The sequence below is a fragment of the Balaenoptera ricei genome, chromosome 17 (assembly GCF_028023285.1).
Source record: "Balaenoptera ricei isolate mBalRic1 chromosome 17, mBalRic1.hap2, whole genome shotgun sequence".
In the NCBI taxonomy this organism is placed as follows: domain Eukaryota; kingdom Metazoa; phylum Chordata; class Mammalia; order Artiodactyla; family Balaenopteridae; genus Balaenoptera; species Balaenoptera ricei.
The window spans coordinates 67,944,481-67,964,719 of record NC_082655.1 but is presented as its reverse complement, the minus strand read 5'-3'; the positions used below and the strand labels follow the sequence as shown (position 1 = coordinate 67,964,719).

Genomic DNA, 20,239 nt, shown 5'->3' with positions numbered 1-20,239 from the left:
CTGCCACATGTTAAATTAACTGAAGTATACTCTTTCAAGAGAAAGGAAAAATCACTGTATCAGTGATCAATTCTCTCAAATTTACCAGAATGCAAGAGGCTGTGCGCACAGACACAGAATGTGACCTTTAGGGACATCACCCTTACCTTCTTTGAATCTTTTTTTTAAAAATAACCAGTCCTTCCTCTTGTTTTTTATTTTTTAATTATCACTGAAGAATTTTTTAAAGAAAATTAAATTTTAAGAACTTTAAATAAAGTTTAAATAAATTTAAATAAATTTTAAGAAAAGAAGCCTGAAGGACTGCAATTCCATTTCTGTCACCTTAAGCAAGTCTCTGCATCCCTTTGTATCTAGATATTCCCCTCGTAAAATGGGTTTCATATGCCCTACCGATCAGAATGTTTTGTGTAACTGTTAGTAGACATAGAGCAGGTGCTGCCCGTTAAAAAGCATCTGTGAAAAACTTCTGATATTATTATGGAAGCAATAGGCAATATTCAAATGGAGGCAACTCAACCACTTAAATAAATGTGTTTTTAATCATTAAAAGAATGTTTTGTGTAAAATGAGATCTTGTACATGAACCAATTATGGAAAGAGTGAAAGAAAAGAGTGCAAGTAGAATTCAAAAGCTGGAATGATCCTTAAAGACCATCCAGCCTGAACCCCTGATTTCACAATGACGACGCTCCGCAGACAGGGTAACGTGCCTCTCAGAGCCCCCGATCGTGGAGGTGGCAGCCTTGGGGCCCAGATCCCAGATATCCTGAGTCTCCTCTACGAGTCTCGTCCGCTGCTGCATTCCACTGCATCCTGGGGAGGAGGGGATGGCAGTAAGAGGGACTTCTTTGGAGAATGTTATCATGTCTCTCCAGATCACTGGAAACCCCTGGGGAAGTGTCAGATCTAGAGTGAGAAGGCTCTATGTTTGCAAGACTAGGTAGCATGGATTGAATTCAAGTATAAAAACCTTGTGTCCTTTTTCAGAAGGTTGATTTCGAAGCCCTAGTTGAACAGAGGAGTGGTGGACTGTCGGGTTTCAGAAGAAAATACACAGCTTACAAAAACCAAATATCAGGCCACAATTTGCCTGACAGTGTGGCCAGAGCTCAGGGGTGCAGGCGTCTCTCCAGCCCTGTGAGAGCCGGTTCGTCTTTCTCTCGGCCCTGGTTGCTGACCACTCAGGCACCTCCCAGATGCAGCCAACATCCCTTGGGGACCAGATGAGAGGCTGAGAAGCAGTGAAGGCCAGGGAGCCCTGGGATGGAGAAAACAGGCCTGGTGGCACCCTCCACTGGTGCTGGGTCTGGGGCGTGACCATCTGTCCCTTTGCAGAGTCCCACAGATTGTTCTAAACATTGACCTGGCCCCTACCATCCTGGACATTGCTGGGCTCGACGCACCTCCTGACATAGACGGCAAGTCTGTCCTCAAACTCCTGGACCAGGAAAAGCCAGGTAACAGGTGCGTCAGTTTTCTTCCCCTGAGCCAGCCCCGAGCACATTGGCTCCCAGAGCTGGGCAGCAGCTGGCAGAGGTAGAGGCAAAATACCCTTTGCACCTGAGGATCACCCAGAGCTGAGACTTTCTTGGCTGTTTGTGAATAGCGTATTAATGGAGATGCAGTCCTGGTGTCCTGGTCTGCGGGAAGCGAGAGGTGTTGCTTTAAATAAACTGTTAGCACAGATCCGTTTGGAAAAACGTCCAAATGCCAACAGTAAATATTATTGTTTTGCTTTCAGGTTTCGAACAAACAAGAAGGCCAAAATTTGGCGTGATACATTCCTCGTGGAAAGAGGGTAATTATTGGTTCCTGGGGTGCTTCTGGGCACCAGTCCTAGTGGGCAGCTCTCCCTGCTGGGAATGTTTTTCCCCTTATTTTGGTTTACTAAGCGTGCAGATTTCGTAAACTTAGTCATAAGACTGAACGTTTGCGACTCATCCTTCCCCGGCCAGCAGAGGAATGATTGTTGCATCAGAATTGCAAGGATGGGACCACAGCCCTTACATGGCTGTGGATTGACAGTTGTATTTCTCCACCTCGCTTCCTAATTGGACCGGTCAATTGACTTTCTCAACCTTCTTTCCCATCTTCTGCCTGACACCCTTTTCCTTCTTTTCCTTATGTGCCTTTACTAGTTTTGACGAGACAAATAGATGAGATTGTAGCTGTTCCTGAGTCACTTCTGGGTTTGCCCTTTTGACTTATAACGCCCAATGCCTTTGTTTTCCTCCATACTTACACTGAGCGGGAGAAAAGCTTTTCTATCATTGCTTTTTAACAAAAAAAGAACTTTGAGCCTGGAAAGCTAAACGTTCCTGCCCAGAGTTTTGAAATGAATGATTTTGGAGGAAATGACTCTTCCTCCCCTGACCTCCCGTCCTCATAGTTTCCAGCTTGTAATTTTTTGCAAAGGACTCGTGAGATTTGGGGTTCCTGTGGTTTTACCCTTGATATCAATTTCTTGCTGTCTGGAGAATGTGGAGTCATGAGACAGGGAAGGAAAAAGAACAGGCAGGTCTCAGCGAAGGTCATTTCAGATCCCTTCTCACATAAGAAGCTTTTCCCTTTCTGTCAAAGGAAATTTCTACGTAAGAAGGAAGAATCCAACAAGAATATCCAACAGTCAAATCATTTGCCCAAATATGAGAGGGTCAAAGAACTGTGCCAGCAGGCCAGGTACCAGACAGCCTGTGAACAACCTGGGCAGGTGAGTGACACAGCTGTTCTGCACCATGACTCACATGCTTCTCTAATTCTAACGTAAAATATTTTCAACATGTCAAATAATGTACCTTTATGTATAAAGAATTTCTTCATAGCAGTCATGGAGTGCTCACTGTGACATCTTTCCCATGACTGAGCAGTGTCTAAGCGGTCCAAGCTGGGCCTCCTCATCACTGCTTGGGCTTCCTCCAATTAAAAAAGATGGTGCTCTCAGAGAGAGACTTCCAAATATCCACCCAATTAGCCAGCATCCGTTCAAGATATCAGACATATGAAATGGGTAGTCCAGTTAGAAAGATCAGAGACTGGTTCCATCTGAGGAGAAAGCTCCATGCCTGGGGCCCCTCCTAACTGGTCATCAGGAAGGGTCGAGAGGCAGCGTAATCAAGATCTTGGGTAGATGACTATGTATAAAATAGATAACTAGTGAGAGCCTACTGTACAGAACAGGGAACTCTACTCAGTACTCTGTGGTGACCTAAATGGGAAGGAAATCCAAAAAAGAGGGGATATATGTATATGTATAACTGATTCACTTTGCTGTACAGCAGAAACTAACACAACATTGCAAAGCAACTATACTCCAATAAAAATTAATTTAAAAAAAGAGATCTTGGGTAGATGCTGAGCCTCTGGACCGTGAATCACCCCAAGAGATTGGGTCTCCCCACGCCGACTAAGATCAGATGTCATCTAACCCAGAGAGGAGGACAGAGTCTGGGACCAAGTTTGAAGAATGAAAAGGGAAACCATATTCTGTTTGATTATTGTTTCTACCTGTGCTCACAAAATTTCTGACATCAAATATTTCATTAGAATGAATCCTCTTCATTAATAGAAATATTACCAGGGAGTTCACGGCTACCCAGAACACCAACTATTACCAATAAGAACTAAAGAATTACCGCGTGATGAATTAACACAGATCTGTTTTTAAGGAAAGTGAGGACATAGGAACACAAGTTATTTTAAGCACTCTTGATGGAAATCTATGCTAGCTGGGAGAAATACACTATGTCATGATGAGAGGGACTGAATTTCTGCCTAAGTCATTGCGATTTAGAACAAAATTGGAGGAAAGAGAAAAATAACATTTATCGAGCATTTGTCTTATGTAAGACACTGCACCCAGAGTTTTATACACATTAGCTCAATTTAATCTTCACATCCGTTGAGTGAAGAAGGCATAGACATCTTCATTTTAAAATCTGGGGATCCATAAGTTTTCTGATTCTAAAACTCCAGCCACTTGCTGCTTTCCAAGGTAAATTTCATTAACAAGGTGAAGAGAAGTTCAATTCTTCTGTGAGTCTTTTTTTTTTTTTTAATTTATCTGAACTCTAAATAACCACACAACTAGCCAACACCAGTCCAAGGTATCAGACACATGAAATAAATAGCCCCGTTATTATTAAAATGGCCTCACTCATTATACTCTATTTATACGGCATCTAGCGTATTGAATAGATGTTCATAATGAACTACTTGACCCTCATATGCTCTGAATTTCCTCATGCCTTTTCACACACAGGAATCCCTTTGAAGTGGAAAAAGGTGAGGAGGGAGGGCTCTTGAAGGAAGGGATAAAACCAGGCCTTCATGGCACTCTGGTAAGTCAGATTTCAAGTGCTTAGTGGAGAAGCTTAGACCTGTTCATTATATTTCAATTTGAAGTCTTCAAATCCTTCTTATGGAAGCTCTAAGTATTATTATGATTAAAGTCTCAGAATTGTTTTGTAGCTCTAAAATGATTTTTATGAGCCAGCCTCAATAGACTAATTTTACTTCTATTCAGTAGTTGGAAATGTTCGATGTTAAATATATCTGATGCACGTTGGTGATCTTGTTACTATTTCAGCCCTTTAAGTGGCGAGACTTATAACCCTTTGAGAATAAGATACATGGCCTACCTTTCAGTATACAGTTTTGCAAACCTATCCATATGGCTTGTGCTGAAATTTTAATATATGTCCTCAAGGGCAAATGCAGTATAAACTAGATTATTGGCACAAGTGCTTCACTCATGTGCTGAATGCCAACTATGTTAAAAACTTCACTTTGCTTTTTTATATTAATAGTTTTCTAAATTTGTTTTGCCCCCATGAAATGTTTTAATATTTGGCTCCCTGGAATTTTCCTCTGCTGCTTTATTTCTATGTTAATCAGTCTGAATTTGGATTCTATCACATAAATATATGAGAACTTCTCAAAGAACAATCTCTTTGAGAAGTGCCTGAATTCATGGAGCAAAGAATTAGACTCTGCCCAATGGTGATTTCTTTCTATAGGTGGTGCTCAAACCATAGCTTTAGAATCTGAGAACTGTGAAAATTTTGAGCCTCTTCAAGGTAGTTATTAAATCTGTAAGTCTAACCTGACATAGCTGTATTCTATAAATCTTTATATGTTGGCCTTTTGCTCTTTTATCTGGCTCCACTTTGAAGATTATCTTTTTAGTTACAATATCACTGACTTTTAGAAGAAAAGAAAAAAAGTCCAAAATAATGAGATTGTTCAGGAACAAGGCGACAGCTAAGGCTAGAGCTAACTTGCTTGGGTTTCCTTCCCTTGACATGGGTTTCACACATGGCTTGTGCCCTGCTTCTCTTCCTCTAACCAAAGTTAACTGCCTTCCTTCAAAGGCAGCACCATCTTGTCTTTGGTTTGACCCTCTATGTGGTGTAGAGGAAAAATCAGCACCATTAGGCCCATTCCCTTCACTCCTAATCCCCACAGAAACAGTGCACCGCCCCCTCACCAGACCCCTGTGCCTGGTCACCGAAGGATGGTTTGGGGTCAACGTGGATGCAGGAAGTGGAGTAAATAGGAAAGAAGAATGTGAAGTTCAAAGGTTTGGGTTAGAATATTGACATCCACTACCTTTCGGTTGCGTGTTCTTGGACAAAAAGCTTAATTTCTCCTGAGTCTTGGGTTTTCTAGCTCAAGAAAGAAACTTGATCTCTGTCTTTGGAGGAAGAAGTGATATCATATATGTAAAGCGCTAGATGAGCTGTAAAGCATGTGCAAGCGTTGGATGTTGGGTGTTACTATTGTTCCAGGCCGTCTTACCTGTTGTTTTCATTCCTATGAAGCCAACAGGCAGTTAAAATGGGCCAGGATCCCAGGCAGTTGGCATCACTTCTCCACCACGTGAACAAAACAACCAGCAGGGACTAATTAAGACAGCACGGACATATGTGTTTGCATTACTTCCATGTTCCTGAATTAATACGAGGCCGAATGTGAATTCCCACCACCCTCTCAGCTGGCGTTGCACCCCCAAGCGTATTTATGTACACACTACACACACACACATGCACGCGTGTATGCACACAGGCACCCACTCATGCACAAACTCAACTTCTGTCTGAAGACTTTGGCTCAACAGAGAACATAGGAGTTACATAAATGAGAAATTCCTGGGCATTCCATTTTGAAGTACATTTTATATATTCTCTGTCATTTAAGAGGAGAAAGCAACTTGTTTTCTTTTTATAAAGCAAATGTCATGTCCTTTTGTAAAGTTGTTGAATTCCATCATCTTTGTAATTTAGTTTGCCTTTCTACTATTGTATCAATGCAAAATAAAAAATCCGTTGAAATTCTAAAAGGACCCCAGCATCAAGCAAAGGAAATTAGAATGTAGCATGTTGAGTGTAAGCTGGTTTAGCTCCAGGATCTATGTCGTCATCCCGAAATTATCCCTCTGACCAGAGGTCCCTGAGACCCTTTGTGACCAGCTACCGAGCAGGAATAAAAAGACATTTGCCAGTAAGTTCTGGCTAGAATTGTTAGCGTGCCAGAAATGGGCTGCCTGTTTCCAGAAACTCACTGAGCCCTAGTTAAGATCACAGGATGGCTTATAACCATCCACTGACCCACCTCCCCCTGCCCTGGCTCTCCTGGTTCCAGAGAAGCTGGCCGGAAAGACTGAGCCCCCAGTGCCTTGCTCTGGCTGAACTCTCATTTGCACAGGAGCCCAGCGTGGAAGGCAAGCGTCCTCCTCTCTTCAGCCTGCACTGAAGGATGCGTCTGAACAGTTGGGCATCTACCTAGATGCTTGGCTTCTTTGCATTTTTCAAAATACAAATCGCAGGGTTAAACATCAAACCGTATTTAATAATGTTCCAAACAAGTCAGAAACAGACAAACGTTAAGGACAGACACTTTTCTCCATCAATTACGTAATGTGGCCCCACCTTATTTAATTTTTACTCTCATTTCCCAATACGCCCGCCCTGTCTCGTAAACGTTAACATTCTCACCTGCATGTAGGTTGTCACCTCTGTCTTCCCAAGTGCCATTCCCTCAACCGAGGCCCACCTGCAGCCTCACACTCTGCCCCAAACCACTCTTCTTTCGTATCGGTGTCCTCATCCATTGGGATTGCGTCCCGGGTCCACTGCTTGCTTGGCATGTGACCGTGGGCAAGTTGCTTAACCTAACTCTGCCTCAGTTTCTTCATCTGTAAAATGGGCGTAATAATAGTACCTGCCTCCGGGAGTTACTGTAAAGATTATAGGAGTTAAATATATCAAGCAGCTGGAGTAGTCCTTGGCACATAGCAAGCACTCAGCAAATATTAGCTGTTGATTGTTAGCCAAGGTCAGTTCACCAGTTTTACTTTCCCTCATTTGCAAGAACCATACTTCTTCCAGCATTCCAACACTGACTTTTACAAATGGTTATTCACATTAAAATCTAAAGGAGGAAACATTTTCTGTCTCTTCTCTATTCCCTCTCCCCTTTCCCCTCCCCAATCCCATCTTACCCCATCTCAGAGAAAGCAGGAGATCAATCTCCTCAGCACAAGTAACTCTATTTCGTATTTGTGAGAAAGTTTGACAATAGCTTGAGTTAGTAGCAATTTGAACAAGGATGCTTATGTGGTCTTATATTCCCCAGTGTTGAGATGAAAATTCTTTTTTTTAATTGAAGCATAATTGACATATAACATTATATTAGTTTCAGGTGTACAACTTAATGATTCGATATTTGCATATATTGTGATGTGATAACCACACTAAATCTAGTTACCATCCATCACTGCACAGTTAAAATTTATTTTAATGTTTTTTTAATTGTGGTAAAAGTCACATAATATAAAACATACTATTTTAACCATATTTAACTGTACAGTTCAGTGACACTAAGTACATTCACATTGTTGTACAACTCTCACCATCATCCATCTCCCGAATTTTTCACCTTCCTAAACTGAAACTCTGTCCCCATTAAACACTAACTCCCCATTCCCCCTCCTCACCCCACCCTGCCCCTGGCATCTACCAATGTACTTTTTGACTATGCATTTGACTATTCTAGGTACCTCGTATAAGTGGAATCAAACAGTATTTGTCTGCACCTAATGTATATTGGAGTGCATTTTTTAAATTTATTTTATTTATTTTTGGCTGTGTTGGGTCTTCGTTGCTGGGCGGGCTTTCTCTAGTTGCAGCGAGCGGGGGCTACTCCTCCTCGTTGCGGTGCGCGGGCTTCTCATTGCGGTGGCTTCTCTTGTTGCGGAGCACGGGCTCTAGGCGTGTGGGCTTCAGTAGTTATGGCACGCGGACTCAGTAGTTGTGGCTCGTGGGCTCTAGAGCACAGGCTCAGTAGTTGTGGCTCGTGGGCTTAGTTGCTCCGTGGCATGTGGGATCTCCCCGGATCAGGGCTCGAACCCGTGTCCCCTGCATTGGCAGGGGGATTCTTAACCACTGTGCCACCAGGGAAGTCCCTGGAATGCATTTTTAAGGTTAACTTAATATATGTCCTGCAAACAGATGGTACCTTCTTTTTTCTTCCCCCTGTGCTATACAGTAGGCCCTCACCAGCCATCTCCTTCATACATAGTAGTGTACATAGGTCAATCCCAAATATTTTTTCCTTGTGATGAGAACTTTTAAGATGTATTCTCTTAGCAACTTTTAAATATGCAATAGAGTGTTATGAACTGTAGTCACCATGCTGTACATTACACTCCCGGGGACTTATTTATTTTATTACTGGAAATTTGTACCTTTTGACCCCCTTCACCCATTTTGCCCACCCTCACCCTAGATGAAAATTCTAAACACATGTCCACATGCAGGTAACTGCTTTCCATGATGTTGGCACTGGCTTAAAGGATAATCAGGTTATCAGAAAATTACTGTATTGTGGTTGCATCTCAGAGAATATGATTTGACCCAAATTAGGACCAAATCCATGTAGTAAGACATATAATAATAGAAAACTAATGTGCGTGTGTGCATGTGTGTAACATTAAGCTTTCATTGCAGTGTATCTTCGAACAAGTTGTAGCCAAAGTTTTTTTCTTCCTCATGAAAATGTGTATAAGTAGGTCTAAATAAGAATACAGAACATTCTTAATCAATCTGAGGAATATATACAGTTCAAAACGTAGAAACTATAATGATCCTCTAGTGGTCACTTCAGGAAAGGGAAGTCACCGAAGTTCTATCACCATCTCATACTATGCTGAGCATTTTACATGGAACATTTTACACCTGAAAACTCTTCTGAAAAATAGATATTATGCCCGTTGTAAATATGAGTTTCAGACAGGATAGTAACTTGACCAAAGTCGCACAGTTAGGAGGGTGACAAGTCTGCATTCAAACCAAGATCTGTGTGATTCAAAGCTCGCAGTCTCCCCACTAAATACTAATTACTATATTTAAGACAGTTTACAACCAGGGAACAGTAACTTGCCCAAGGACTGGATAGCCTTTTTAAAGGTCAGTTATAATAGTTCTGCTCTGGATTCATGTAGCGCATCTTTTCCTCAGAACTCCGAAAACACTCAGCCATTTATTCTCATGACATATCCTTAAAGCCAGGAGGAGCAAGTATTATTTTACCAGATGTGGAATCTGGAAGAACAAAGAGATTCTGCAGTTTGCTCAAGGCCATAGAGCTAGCAGCAAAGGAAAATTAAAATCGAGGTCTTCAGATCCCTAACCCAATACTTAGCTCCATTAAAAATGGCTACGTCTCATCAAGTTTACATTAGATCAAATTCTTTCAATAATAAACTGTGTGTAACAATAATAAGAATAAAAATAATAGCAGCTATCTTTGTTGAGTGCCTGCCATGTGCTAGGTTCTTCCTATGTGTTATCTCTAGTGCTCATGACCCTGCAGAAACTTAGATTGTGTAGCTGAGTTGCCCCAGGCCCCATAGCAATGTGATAAAGCTGATATTCAAATCCAGGCTTTTCTGGCTTGAAAGTCCAGACTTTCCCACTAAGCCACATCAATATGGGTATGAAATGCCACTCCCAAGTCCCAGGCAGAATATAGGTGATATTCACTACTACAAAACCCTACTCCAATAAATGAATTATGGTAACACTTTAGGTTATTGTGAACATTAAATGAATAAATCTTTACATAAAGCACTCTACACCAGTACCTTATATCGAGTAAGAGTTTAATAGGTGATGATAATGTGACATTTCTCATTATGTTGGATTCCACCCAAAGAGCTGCACACATGATTCCTTGAACCAAAATAGCCAACCTTCTCTTCTTCATCAGGTGTGATTTACCTTAGGTTACATATAATCCATCAAAAACACTAAGACATAATTATTAAATGGAGTGATTCAATGCTGAGCTAACTTCAGGGAACGATTCAGGAGTAAGAGACTTGGTCCTTGCCCTTCATCCCAAGTTTCAGTGTAGTTGGAAAGGCTAAAATGAAATAATAATAACTTTGGAATTATTGAAATAGTTTTATCGATCGCCTCGCCCACAGCAGATGTACAGAAATATTTGCGGAATAAATGTGCGCTAAATTATCAGCACAGACTCATACGTCAGAGAGGCAGGAGGAGGACTGAAGTGGTGTCCCAGAAATCAGAAAAGGAATTTGCAGGAGTGAGTGGTTGGAGAAGATGGACAAAACTGGATCTGACCATTAACTGATTTACCGATGAAGTCCAAAAACATAGATGAAAGCGAGGCAGTGTGCCGTCTGTATTTCGGGAGGGCGCTGACTTAACGAAGCTCATTTCTGAGGCTGATTCCACATCGCATTAGCCTCGCCTGAGCTCAGGCTCTCATCTGACTCTGGCAACTCTTCTGCAATGCAAAGTCATCTCATTATTTGGAGCCTGTAAATGGCTTGCAGCGTGTTTCAGAGCAATTCTTTTATAAGTTCTCTTTCTCCGCCTCCCTCTATAAACTCTCTAAGTAAGATGACCGTTTAGTTGCCACTATTTCCAGGTTTGATTGCTCAGCCATAAAAACTGTCATGATATCGGACACTGAGATGACTGTGGCCAGTGCGTGGTAATTACATGTCATTAAAATTCCTAGTATGCTTGCTGCTGAGGTTTTCAAAGCCTCTAGATAATTACTCTATCTAATAGGGTCTATGACTTGTTCAGAGAGTCCAAGGTACAGAAAATAATTGGCTTTTTTGTCAGTGGCTCCTGTTTTATACAAGAATGTGTGCGGGTATATGTATGTATGCGGTGTTTGTGGGTGTATGTGTGTGTGCATGTGTGTACATGTGCATGCATGTATCTACGTCTATTTGAGTTTGTATGATACATCATCCATGCCAAGGACCACGCCAGACCTTACATGTGGTTAAATTCAACTCTTCAGGAAAGAAACACACTTTCTCTTCATCTCTGTCCCATAGGAAATCAACAAGGAATTTGGCTAATGGGAAATGCAGGTTGTAATCCAAATAGGCTAAGTCACTAAAAATTTTGCCTATATTTTTGTGTTCTACAGGAATCTACTTGTCCCTTCAGCTCTTACAAGGCAAAAAAAAAAAAAAAAGAAAAATTTTAATGCATTGTGGTTATAAAACTAAGGAAGGTTTTCAGTGTAGTTGGGTGCTTTAAAAATTACTATGTGTACTAAAGTTGATATCAATTGGGACACAAGAAGACATAAGACCATCATTTTTCAAGAATAAAGTTAACCACATTTTTTTGTCTAATAGAAAATAGAGCATTTCTTAAGCTTCTGCTTGGCTGTGAATTGTGCATCCACCGATGCCTTCTTTTGCTACTACAGACATTAAGTAGTCAACTCTTGGTTTTTGAATGCTTGAGGTAGCATTTCAGGAGGATGGATATGTCTTAAACCATTTGGATTTAAGACAGATGATATAGATACTCAAGCACCACTGATTCCCAAACTTTTTGGAGCTATGAAATGTTATTTATTTTAGTGACACTTTTCACAAGCAAGAATTCTAAATGACATTTAATTATTTCTTAATGGAGTTGTACGTGAGTCTCAGAGAACTTTTTTGAGAATTTCCTGGCACCTCCTCAAGCTAATTGGACATATCTAGGAGTGCTGTGAACCCAGGCCTGGAAATCACTGGTCTCCGTGTTAAACAACTGCATGGAACCAGCTACCTGCGGTTTTCAGCTAAGAGTGTACGAAGACTAAGCCTGTCACTTGTCAACTAACTGTTACAGTTAGGGTTAGGGTTAGGAGAGAGAGTGAGGAGAACTGGTTACTCTTAAACAAAGCACATTGTCCTGTCAGTGTAGGCTGAAAGTGTCCATCTGTTCAACTGGAGTCATTTTCTGACCTGGTTACAACAGTACATTTCTAGACACATTTCTTTTCACAGTCACACTCAAAAATACACATCCCTCTCAAAGACTCATCCATCTGAGCTCCTTAGACCTAAATATATCCCTTCTGCCCTCCTTGTGGGATCCAGCTGCAAAGAAGTCCGGTAACCAGCTGTGAATCTAAAGCAATGGTTCTTAACCCAGCTGCACATTAGAATCACCAGGGGAGCTTTGGAAAAGTCCCAGTGTCCAATCAAGTGTGAGAACCACTGATCAGATGTAACTCCCGCATGCCTTATCGATTTGAATTCACGTTTTTGGGTCTTTTTTTTTTTTTTTTTTTAGTTAAATCATCTCTAATTTAGTTAGTCCTTAGATTACTCTTGTCTTCTTATCTTTTCATGGCTTTGTAGATAGGTAGTCAGTGGCCTTCTCTTTTGAGCTCCTGCTTCTCTGGATGGAGATGTGAACATTCAAGACATTCTGGCCAAGCCACTAAAGAAGGTTGTAACCTGGTGTATCTTGAAGTAATTTAATTCAATAGCACGAAGAGTGTATAGAGGTTAAAGTGAAATTATAGTACAAGTTCTGTATACTGGGGATTTGGGAACTCTGTGGTAGAAGCACAAAGGCGGCTGTGATAATTCAACACCCACTGAAGGCATATGACTCTGTTAAGAGAAAACAAACTGATAAGCATCGTGGTCCATTGTGAAGGGCTCTATACTATTTTGTACACAAGTGTCATTTTTCTGCTAACCAAGCCATCTGGGACCCTTGGCCAAACTTCACCTTGCATTAGGACAAGATGTTCCCCAATGATACAGGTACAACAAAGGGATATATGCGATCATTTTACATGGTGCCTGAAAGAACATCTTTTATCTGACATTGGGGTGGCGAAAAAGTTCGTTCGGGTTTTTCCATAAGATGTTACAGAAAAACCCGATCTTCTTGGCCAACCCAATAATTTTTCACTTACTTTAATATATATTTGAAAATACATAACTGGCACAACAAACGCATAATTTTACAAGTATTATTGCTTTGGCCACAGTTTAGAAATGTGTCTGTTTAAAGAAAAGAAGTATCAATAAAAATTGTACACAGGTGACACTCATACATGGAAGGGAAAAAAAAAAAGACACAAGTTTGATAATACTACACTGTAGCATGTTGTAACAAACACGATCAACTTAAAATAAAAGTCATTGTTCTTCCTGTTTGCCAGATTAACATTTTAGGGAGGGAGAAAGGGGAAAATGAAAAGTAAAAGGAAGGTGATTAGATCTTTAAGTCAGTTATAGAGGATCACATGAAATAACCCCCAGGCAAAGAAAGCGCTGTTATTGCAGCCAGGTTTGATACTCACGAAGCAGGGTGGGGGGCACTGAGACCCGATCCTGGGGCATACTCATCTGGAATTTAGCCTGCAAGCTCTGTGGCTGTCTTGAGAGAAAGCTCGAACTAGAAAACCCAGGCCCAGCTCCTCATGCGTGTCTCCGAGGAGGTGAACCTTCCTCTTTAGGGAGCATCTTGTTCTGCTGGCTGCGCGCTGTTTGTAGAAGGATAAGAAAAAGCACAGAGAAAGCCTGGCACATCTGCTAATGTCTGGGCTGTGTGAACTTTGCCTTGCCCCGTGATGGACTCAGATTAAACTCATCTCTGTCTTCCTCATGTGCCACTCTTCCCGGGCTCGCATTAGAAAATTCAAGGACAGAGAACAAAGCGGCCACGTTTGTTTTTCCAGAAAAAGAAGGGTCTGGTGAAAACAGCCCTGACAGCTGTGCTCTGTGGCTTGGTGAGTTAAGTAAGGGCTTTTACGTGTTTCATTCAAGACTCTGTTTAGTCTGGATGCTGAGGATTTATATATCAATTTTTGGCTCTGGTGTCATTGAGGTAGCTCTGATTTCCCGTGATTTTGTGGTCATCTGTATTTGCCTGCAGTGAAGGAAATACCTAAGAGAACAGGAGTCAACGTATTCCAGGGTCACTTAAAAGCTGGCCTTTTGTCCTTGGCTCTTTTTAATGGTGTCGCCAGGGTTCTAAAAACAAAAGCAGCAGTCCTTAATCAGGAACACCTGACTCGGGATGGGTAACTTGCTCTCACGTTGGCTTTTGCAGAAGTGGCGGTGTGTCGAGGACGCGTCTGGCAAGCTTCGGATTCACAAGTGCAAGGGGTCTGGTGACCTGCTTGCTGTCCGGCACAGCACGAGGCCCCTCTTCTCTCGCAGCTTCCACGACAAGGACAAAGAGTGCAATTGTGGAGATGCCGGTTATCGGGCCAGCAGAAGCCAGAGAAAGAGTCAGAGGCAGTACCTAAGGAACCAGGGGACCCCGAGTAAGCCATTCTCTGTGACCCTCTCAGCGGCAGGCCAAGGCCTTTGGGAATGGATGTTAGGGAGACAAAAACGTCTTGATCCGTCTACATGTTAGGATATTATCAATGCACAGGTTTGGGGCTAAAAGCAAATAATAGTTCTGTTTACAATATGAAAGCTGAGGTCATTTGAAATTTTGCTTTGTGAATATTAAGCTTAGGATGAAAATATATTCAGTAAAAGCAGCAGACACAAAACATATGCACACTTAAAAAGAAAGAAAAGAATCCAAGGTTTCAGTGCTTGTGCATTTAACTAATAGGAGAAGCATAAATGCTTTTTTAAACGGCATATCTGTTTTAGGATAATATATGTTTCTAATTCCTCTTATTGACTGGCAGGGTCCAACTAGTCGAATTCAGCATGAGGCGCACTGCCTAGCATTTTCTTTATAAAAACTCTTATCGGGCAACTATCAGATTCCTATGAAGCGGCACCTTCCATAAAAGAGTGAGAGTCTAGTGCCATCTAGTGGCTTAATGTGAAAAGTGACATTTCTATGATAACGCCTTTCTGAACTGGTTTTGGAAAGCAGGATACATTAGATTAAATTCTATGCCCAAAACCAGGAAATCAGATCATTCACTAGAGTGCAATGGAAGCTCTTAGAACAGGCTTTTTTACCCTGGCCTTCACAGATGAACTTTATAGGATCGTGAGCCTCTAGCATTTTATCCAAAATTTTAAGTATATTCTATGTGTATATATGCACGTTTCTGGATGTCCGTAACTTTTAACAAAATATTAAAGGAATCTATAACCCCAGAGGCTGAAAATCATTGACTTTGGAGGTTTTCTTTCCTCCTGAGAGAAAATGCCAGGTTTAATAATTCACACAAAGATTTCAAATGGGAAAACGACAAGGGACAGGACCCCTGACCTTCTCCCTTAACAGAAGCCATCTCCAGTGTCCAGCCTGGACGTGGGGGAAGCCTCTTTTCTCTCAAGAAGTTCAGTTGTCGCTCCCCTGGCACTGACCATAAAACACACTGATTTTTCCGTGTGGAGCACCAGCTCAAGAAGTCTGGGGCCACTTTTTCAAGCCACGTGGGGTGCTGTGTATTCGAGAACAGGAGTGGACGTTCCCCTTTTGCGTAGTGATGGGATTCGTGAGCACTCGCAGTGATCCAGTGCACAGGGGCGTTTCCTCTGAGAGCAGCACCCTGCAGAGAGCGACATGATTCTGATCTTGCAGCCAATGTGCTCCCTTTCTTCCTACTTTAGCAGCAGGCTGGACACGTAAGGCCACTGAGTGCCCCCCCCCGACCCCCCGCAGAGCCTGAGTGCATCTGACCAGCGGGGACCAGTGTGTGTATGTTAAAGCTCTTATCTAGCCCACAGTGAGCCTTGACAGTGGTCTCCGGTGACCAGAAAGCCCACTCACCTCCCCCTGGCATTACTGTCCATCTGCCAGGCATTTAGTCAGTTGGCTGATGAAAGCATTTGCAAAATTTAATTTTTCTTAGAGCAATCTTCTATTGTTTGTGCAAATAGAAGGTGTCTGGAGCATTCACCTTTTTGAAAAAACAGCCCAGTGTCGTGGGAAGACTGTCATCTTTAGAATCTGATAGATTGTAGTCTGAGATCCCACAACTATTGGCTGCATCACCTGGCAAAAGTATGTAACATTCAAAGCTTCAGTTTTCTCATCGTAATATAAAGACGATAACAAATTCATGAGCTTGTTTTGACAATCTGATAGATTTTTTAATGTGAGGATTTATTGTCATAATTCCTGTCTTTCATGATTGTGCATTAGAGAAAAGGACGACGGGAATAATACATAGCAAAAGCTCATTATAGTCATTATTATTATTAATAGTTTTATTGTTAAAAGCTAATTATAGTCATTACTATTACTAACAGTTTTATCCAAACGGCCTTGTAGTTCACTTTGAAAACTTGATGTCGAAGTTCACAGCCTACCCTAAGGGGAAAGGGTCTTAGAGATCAGCTAGATCTACCCCCTCACTTGAGGGATGAAAGGCCTGAGACCCAGAGAAACACACCATCCAGCACACTGCTCTGCACTTGCAAAGCCTGGACCATAGCCTGCCTCTCCCAGTGTGAATTCCCACGGGCCGGCCACTGCACCATGATGTGCCCTCAGCAATGCAGTGTGTGCTGCTTGCCCCTTCCCAAAATGCTCACCAAGCCTGGCGATCATTTTCTTCCCTCCTAAACTACACCTGGCCATCCGTGTTAACCTGTCTGCCCTTATTTCCAGAGTACAAGCCCAGATTTGTCCATACCCGGCAGACACGCTCCTTGTCAGTCGAATTTGAAGGCGAAATATATGACATAAACCTGGAAGAAGAAGAACTGCAAGTCCTGCGACCACGAAACATTGCCAAGCGTCATGATGAAGGTCGCCAGGGGCCCAGAGGCCGCCAGGCCAGCAGCGGCGGTGATGGGGACGCGATGCTGGCCGACAGCGGCAATGCCGTGGGCCTGCCCGCCACTGTCCGAGTGACGCACAAGTAGGAAGGCTTTGTGTTCACGGGGGTTGCGTTCAGAGTCATCCCTCCATATCATACGATTTTGCCCCTTTGCAAAAAGCGGTGTCACTCAGCAGTACGGTGTTCCTAGAGCTGGCCGATGTATACCTGGGGGTTAAAGAAGCAACAAGGAGTCCAAACAGTCATAGATTTGGACATTTGCTTTGGGTCAGTTTCACATGAAGGCTGATCAGCTGGGCATTTAGCCAGAGTGATGCTGTCACATCTTGACTCAGCAGGAGTGGAGTTCTGCCCTGAAGCAGTTACCTTTGTGGAGTCTAGAAAACACATGGAAGCCGTTACCAGGGCTGGAAAGGCTCTCGCTGCGTGGGCACTGTGGCTCAGAGCAGTTACCGTGTGAGGCTCTCAGAAATGAAACACAGCCCAAGGGAGGACTCTGGGTCCCGGAGAAGCGTCCAGAAAGATGGCGTGGGTTGAGGATGGATATGAGATGCAGAAACACCTGACCTCTCCAGATCCCAGAGAGTCACGGAGATGGGGAGGGAGGTGATTCCCCTCGGCTTTAACTGACTACCCTGGTTCTTCAGTTCCTTCCAAAATCTGTGTGCTCTCTTGATAGAGAAATCTTTTCTTTCTGAATTTTTTAGCGAGATCTTTGTTTTCTCTTGCATTTCATCACTTTAGGGAGGTGGGGTGCTGTGAGCCCTGCCAGGATTTTTATCTTTGGGACGGGTCTCCTGGTGCCTGCAGCGGTTATGGTTAGATGCTAAAAGATTTAAACCCGGGTTTGTTTCTCATTCAGTGTTGATTTGCTCCCCCATCCCACCTGCTGTCCATCCCTGGGGCTGCTTCTTTGCTTCAAACTTAATGGGGCACCTCAGGCAGGCTCTTTGTAACAAAATAGGTAGGATGAATAACCACCTTCTAACTCTGTATTTCTTCAAATCAACCATTTCCGTTACAACTGTGAGAACTTCATTTTTTTTCCTACAGTATTTGGTGGGGCTTTCGAAAGTGGAGTTTGGGGGGGGTGATATTTGTTCATAGGGACATGAATATTGAATGTTGCCTTGATCTTCGTGATGACGTCTCTCTGATACCATCCTCTGTCCTCACCAGTAGCCAGGAAACATTCCCACTTATCCTTGTCTGTAGCTCAGCTCCAGGTAACTGCTTGCATCCAAATTAAGCAGTTAGAGCAGCGGTCCCCAACCTTTTTGGCACCAGGAACCGGTTTCATGGAAGACAATTTTTCTACATGGTGGGGGAGGGAGCAGGGGATGATCTAGGCGGTAATGCAAGCGATGGGAAGAGATGGGGAGCGACAGATGAAGCTTCACTCACTTGCCCCCCGCGCACCTCCTGCTGTGCCACTCAGCTCCTAACAGGCCGCGGACAACTACTGGTCTATGGCCTGGGGGCTGGGGACCTCTGGTATAGAGGATAATGAAGTTCCCTTGGCTATTTTTAATGCTTTTTAATATTAGCATAGAAACCTATTTCTAATGTTGTTTGCTTGGTATTTGCAGATGCTTTATTCTTCCAAATGATACAATCCATTGTGAGAGAGAACTTTATCAATCAGCCAGAGCCTGGAAGGACCACAAGGCATACATTGATAAAGAGGTGAGCCATGGCCATGTAATTGGAAGGTATATTCCAAAAGCCCACCCCACTTGCCAGCCCTGCTGTGTGCACTCATCTTTTTTATAATTATGCGAAGAATAGAAGAACAAGCTGCTTCTGCTTCTCCAGTGACACTGTGATAGTCCTGACTGAAAACAAAATAGAAGGTGAAAAAAGCATGACCTCTTGAAATCTCTGTGAGCAAAATGATTCAATTATAAAAGAGCCAGCTGTTAATGTTTATTATAACACATCGGTTGGAATATAGAGGTAGACATATTCTAGGCCCAGCTTGTTTCCAAATTAATTAGAAAATTTTGATCTTAAAATGCCACTGTTGACATGCGTGTTTTCCAGATTGAGGCTTTGCAAGATAAAATTAAGAATTTAAGAGAAGTGAGAGGACATCTAAAGAGAAGGAAACCTGAGGAGTGTGGCTGCAATAAACAGAGGTGTGTGTGTGTCCATCCGTGGTCTCATTTGCACGCAAGTTGCAGTGATGCACGTTAGGCTTGTTTCTCTCTTTTACCAATAGAGAGCTTACTAAATTGATATCATATATTGTGATGATCTAAACCATTTATGTCAAATTAAACATGTCATAAACCTAAGCAGAAGCTTAAAAAAAGAAGTCCCAGTAACTTAAGATTGTTACATACAACAAAATAACTGCCTACCTTGTATTTTGCTTCCATTTTATAAATCAACTGTTTGATCAAATGCACGATGATGAAGACTCACTTTTCAACCTTCTTGCCTGCAGCTATTACAACAAAGAGAAAGGTGTGAAAAAGCAAGAGAAATTAAAGAGCCACCTTCACCCATTCAAGTAAGTAACTGTTGGCCACATTTGCTGGGAGTGAAGGACTTTTTGCGGGGCCTTCCTGAAAGGCTGCTGGGACTCCTGTGTTCCAAGTGGTGCTGCTTAAGAAAAGTAGATGCAACTGGGAGGGCATTAGCTCAAGAAGTGGAAAACAAGCCCACGTCTTGCCAAGGGACCATGGCAGTCGATATTTTTGGAATCCTGGGAGGGGGTATCATTTGAAGTTCTGCTCTAATTGCGTGTGTGCTCTCTGCTGGTGTATCGGCTGGTATCTAGATTGTACTCCATGCACTGCTTTCTGTGGACTTGCTGAATTAGGTCCGTGTGTTCTGCAGAGCAGCGTACAACTGTGTTGCGTTCTATAAGTTGGAAGAAAAAGACATCTTTTTAAAATAATCGTAAAATTTGCGTGTAAAGGGAATTTAATATTTGAGCCTCAACAAAATTTGAGCCCTTCATGGAAAGATCAAGGTCATAAAAAAAAATTTTTTTTTGATTCTTTCCAAGCCTATTTTGTAGGATTTGTCCAGAGAATTTTAGCAACCTAATTCAAGTCATCTAATCCAACCAATCATTGACTTCATGGCTGATAGATATTGGGCCACCAGGAATTTAAGCCACTTGCCCAAAGGGCATGGCCAACGGGATCTACTGATTCACGTTGACATT

The 20,239-nt window shown here is 42.4% G+C and overlaps 1 protein-coding gene across 7 annotated transcripts in view; it reads left to right on the top strand.

Annotated features, from left to right (window-relative positions):
- SULF1 (sulfatase 1) overlaps nucleotides 1–20,239 on the top strand; it is a 162,099-nt gene that overhangs the window by 125,603 nt on the left and 16,257 nt on the right. For all 7 annotated transcript variants that reach the window (XM_059901499.1, XM_059901496.1, XM_059901495.1 and 4 more), the window contains 8 exons: nucleotides 1,339–1,467; nucleotides 1,745–1,801; nucleotides 2,584–2,713; nucleotides 14,406–14,622; nucleotides 16,890–17,142; nucleotides 18,651–18,747; nucleotides 19,105–19,199; nucleotides 19,511–19,576. In XM_059901499.1, the coding sequence (XP_059757482.1) occupies nucleotides 1,339–1,467; nucleotides 1,745–1,801; nucleotides 2,584–2,713; nucleotides 14,406–14,622; nucleotides 16,890–17,142; nucleotides 18,651–18,747; nucleotides 19,105–19,199; nucleotides 19,511–19,576 (1,044 nt within the window). The remainder of the gene's footprint in view (nucleotides 1–1,338; nucleotides 1,468–1,744; nucleotides 1,802–2,583; nucleotides 2,714–14,405; nucleotides 14,623–16,889; nucleotides 17,143–18,650; nucleotides 18,748–19,104; nucleotides 19,200–19,510; nucleotides 19,577–20,239) is intronic.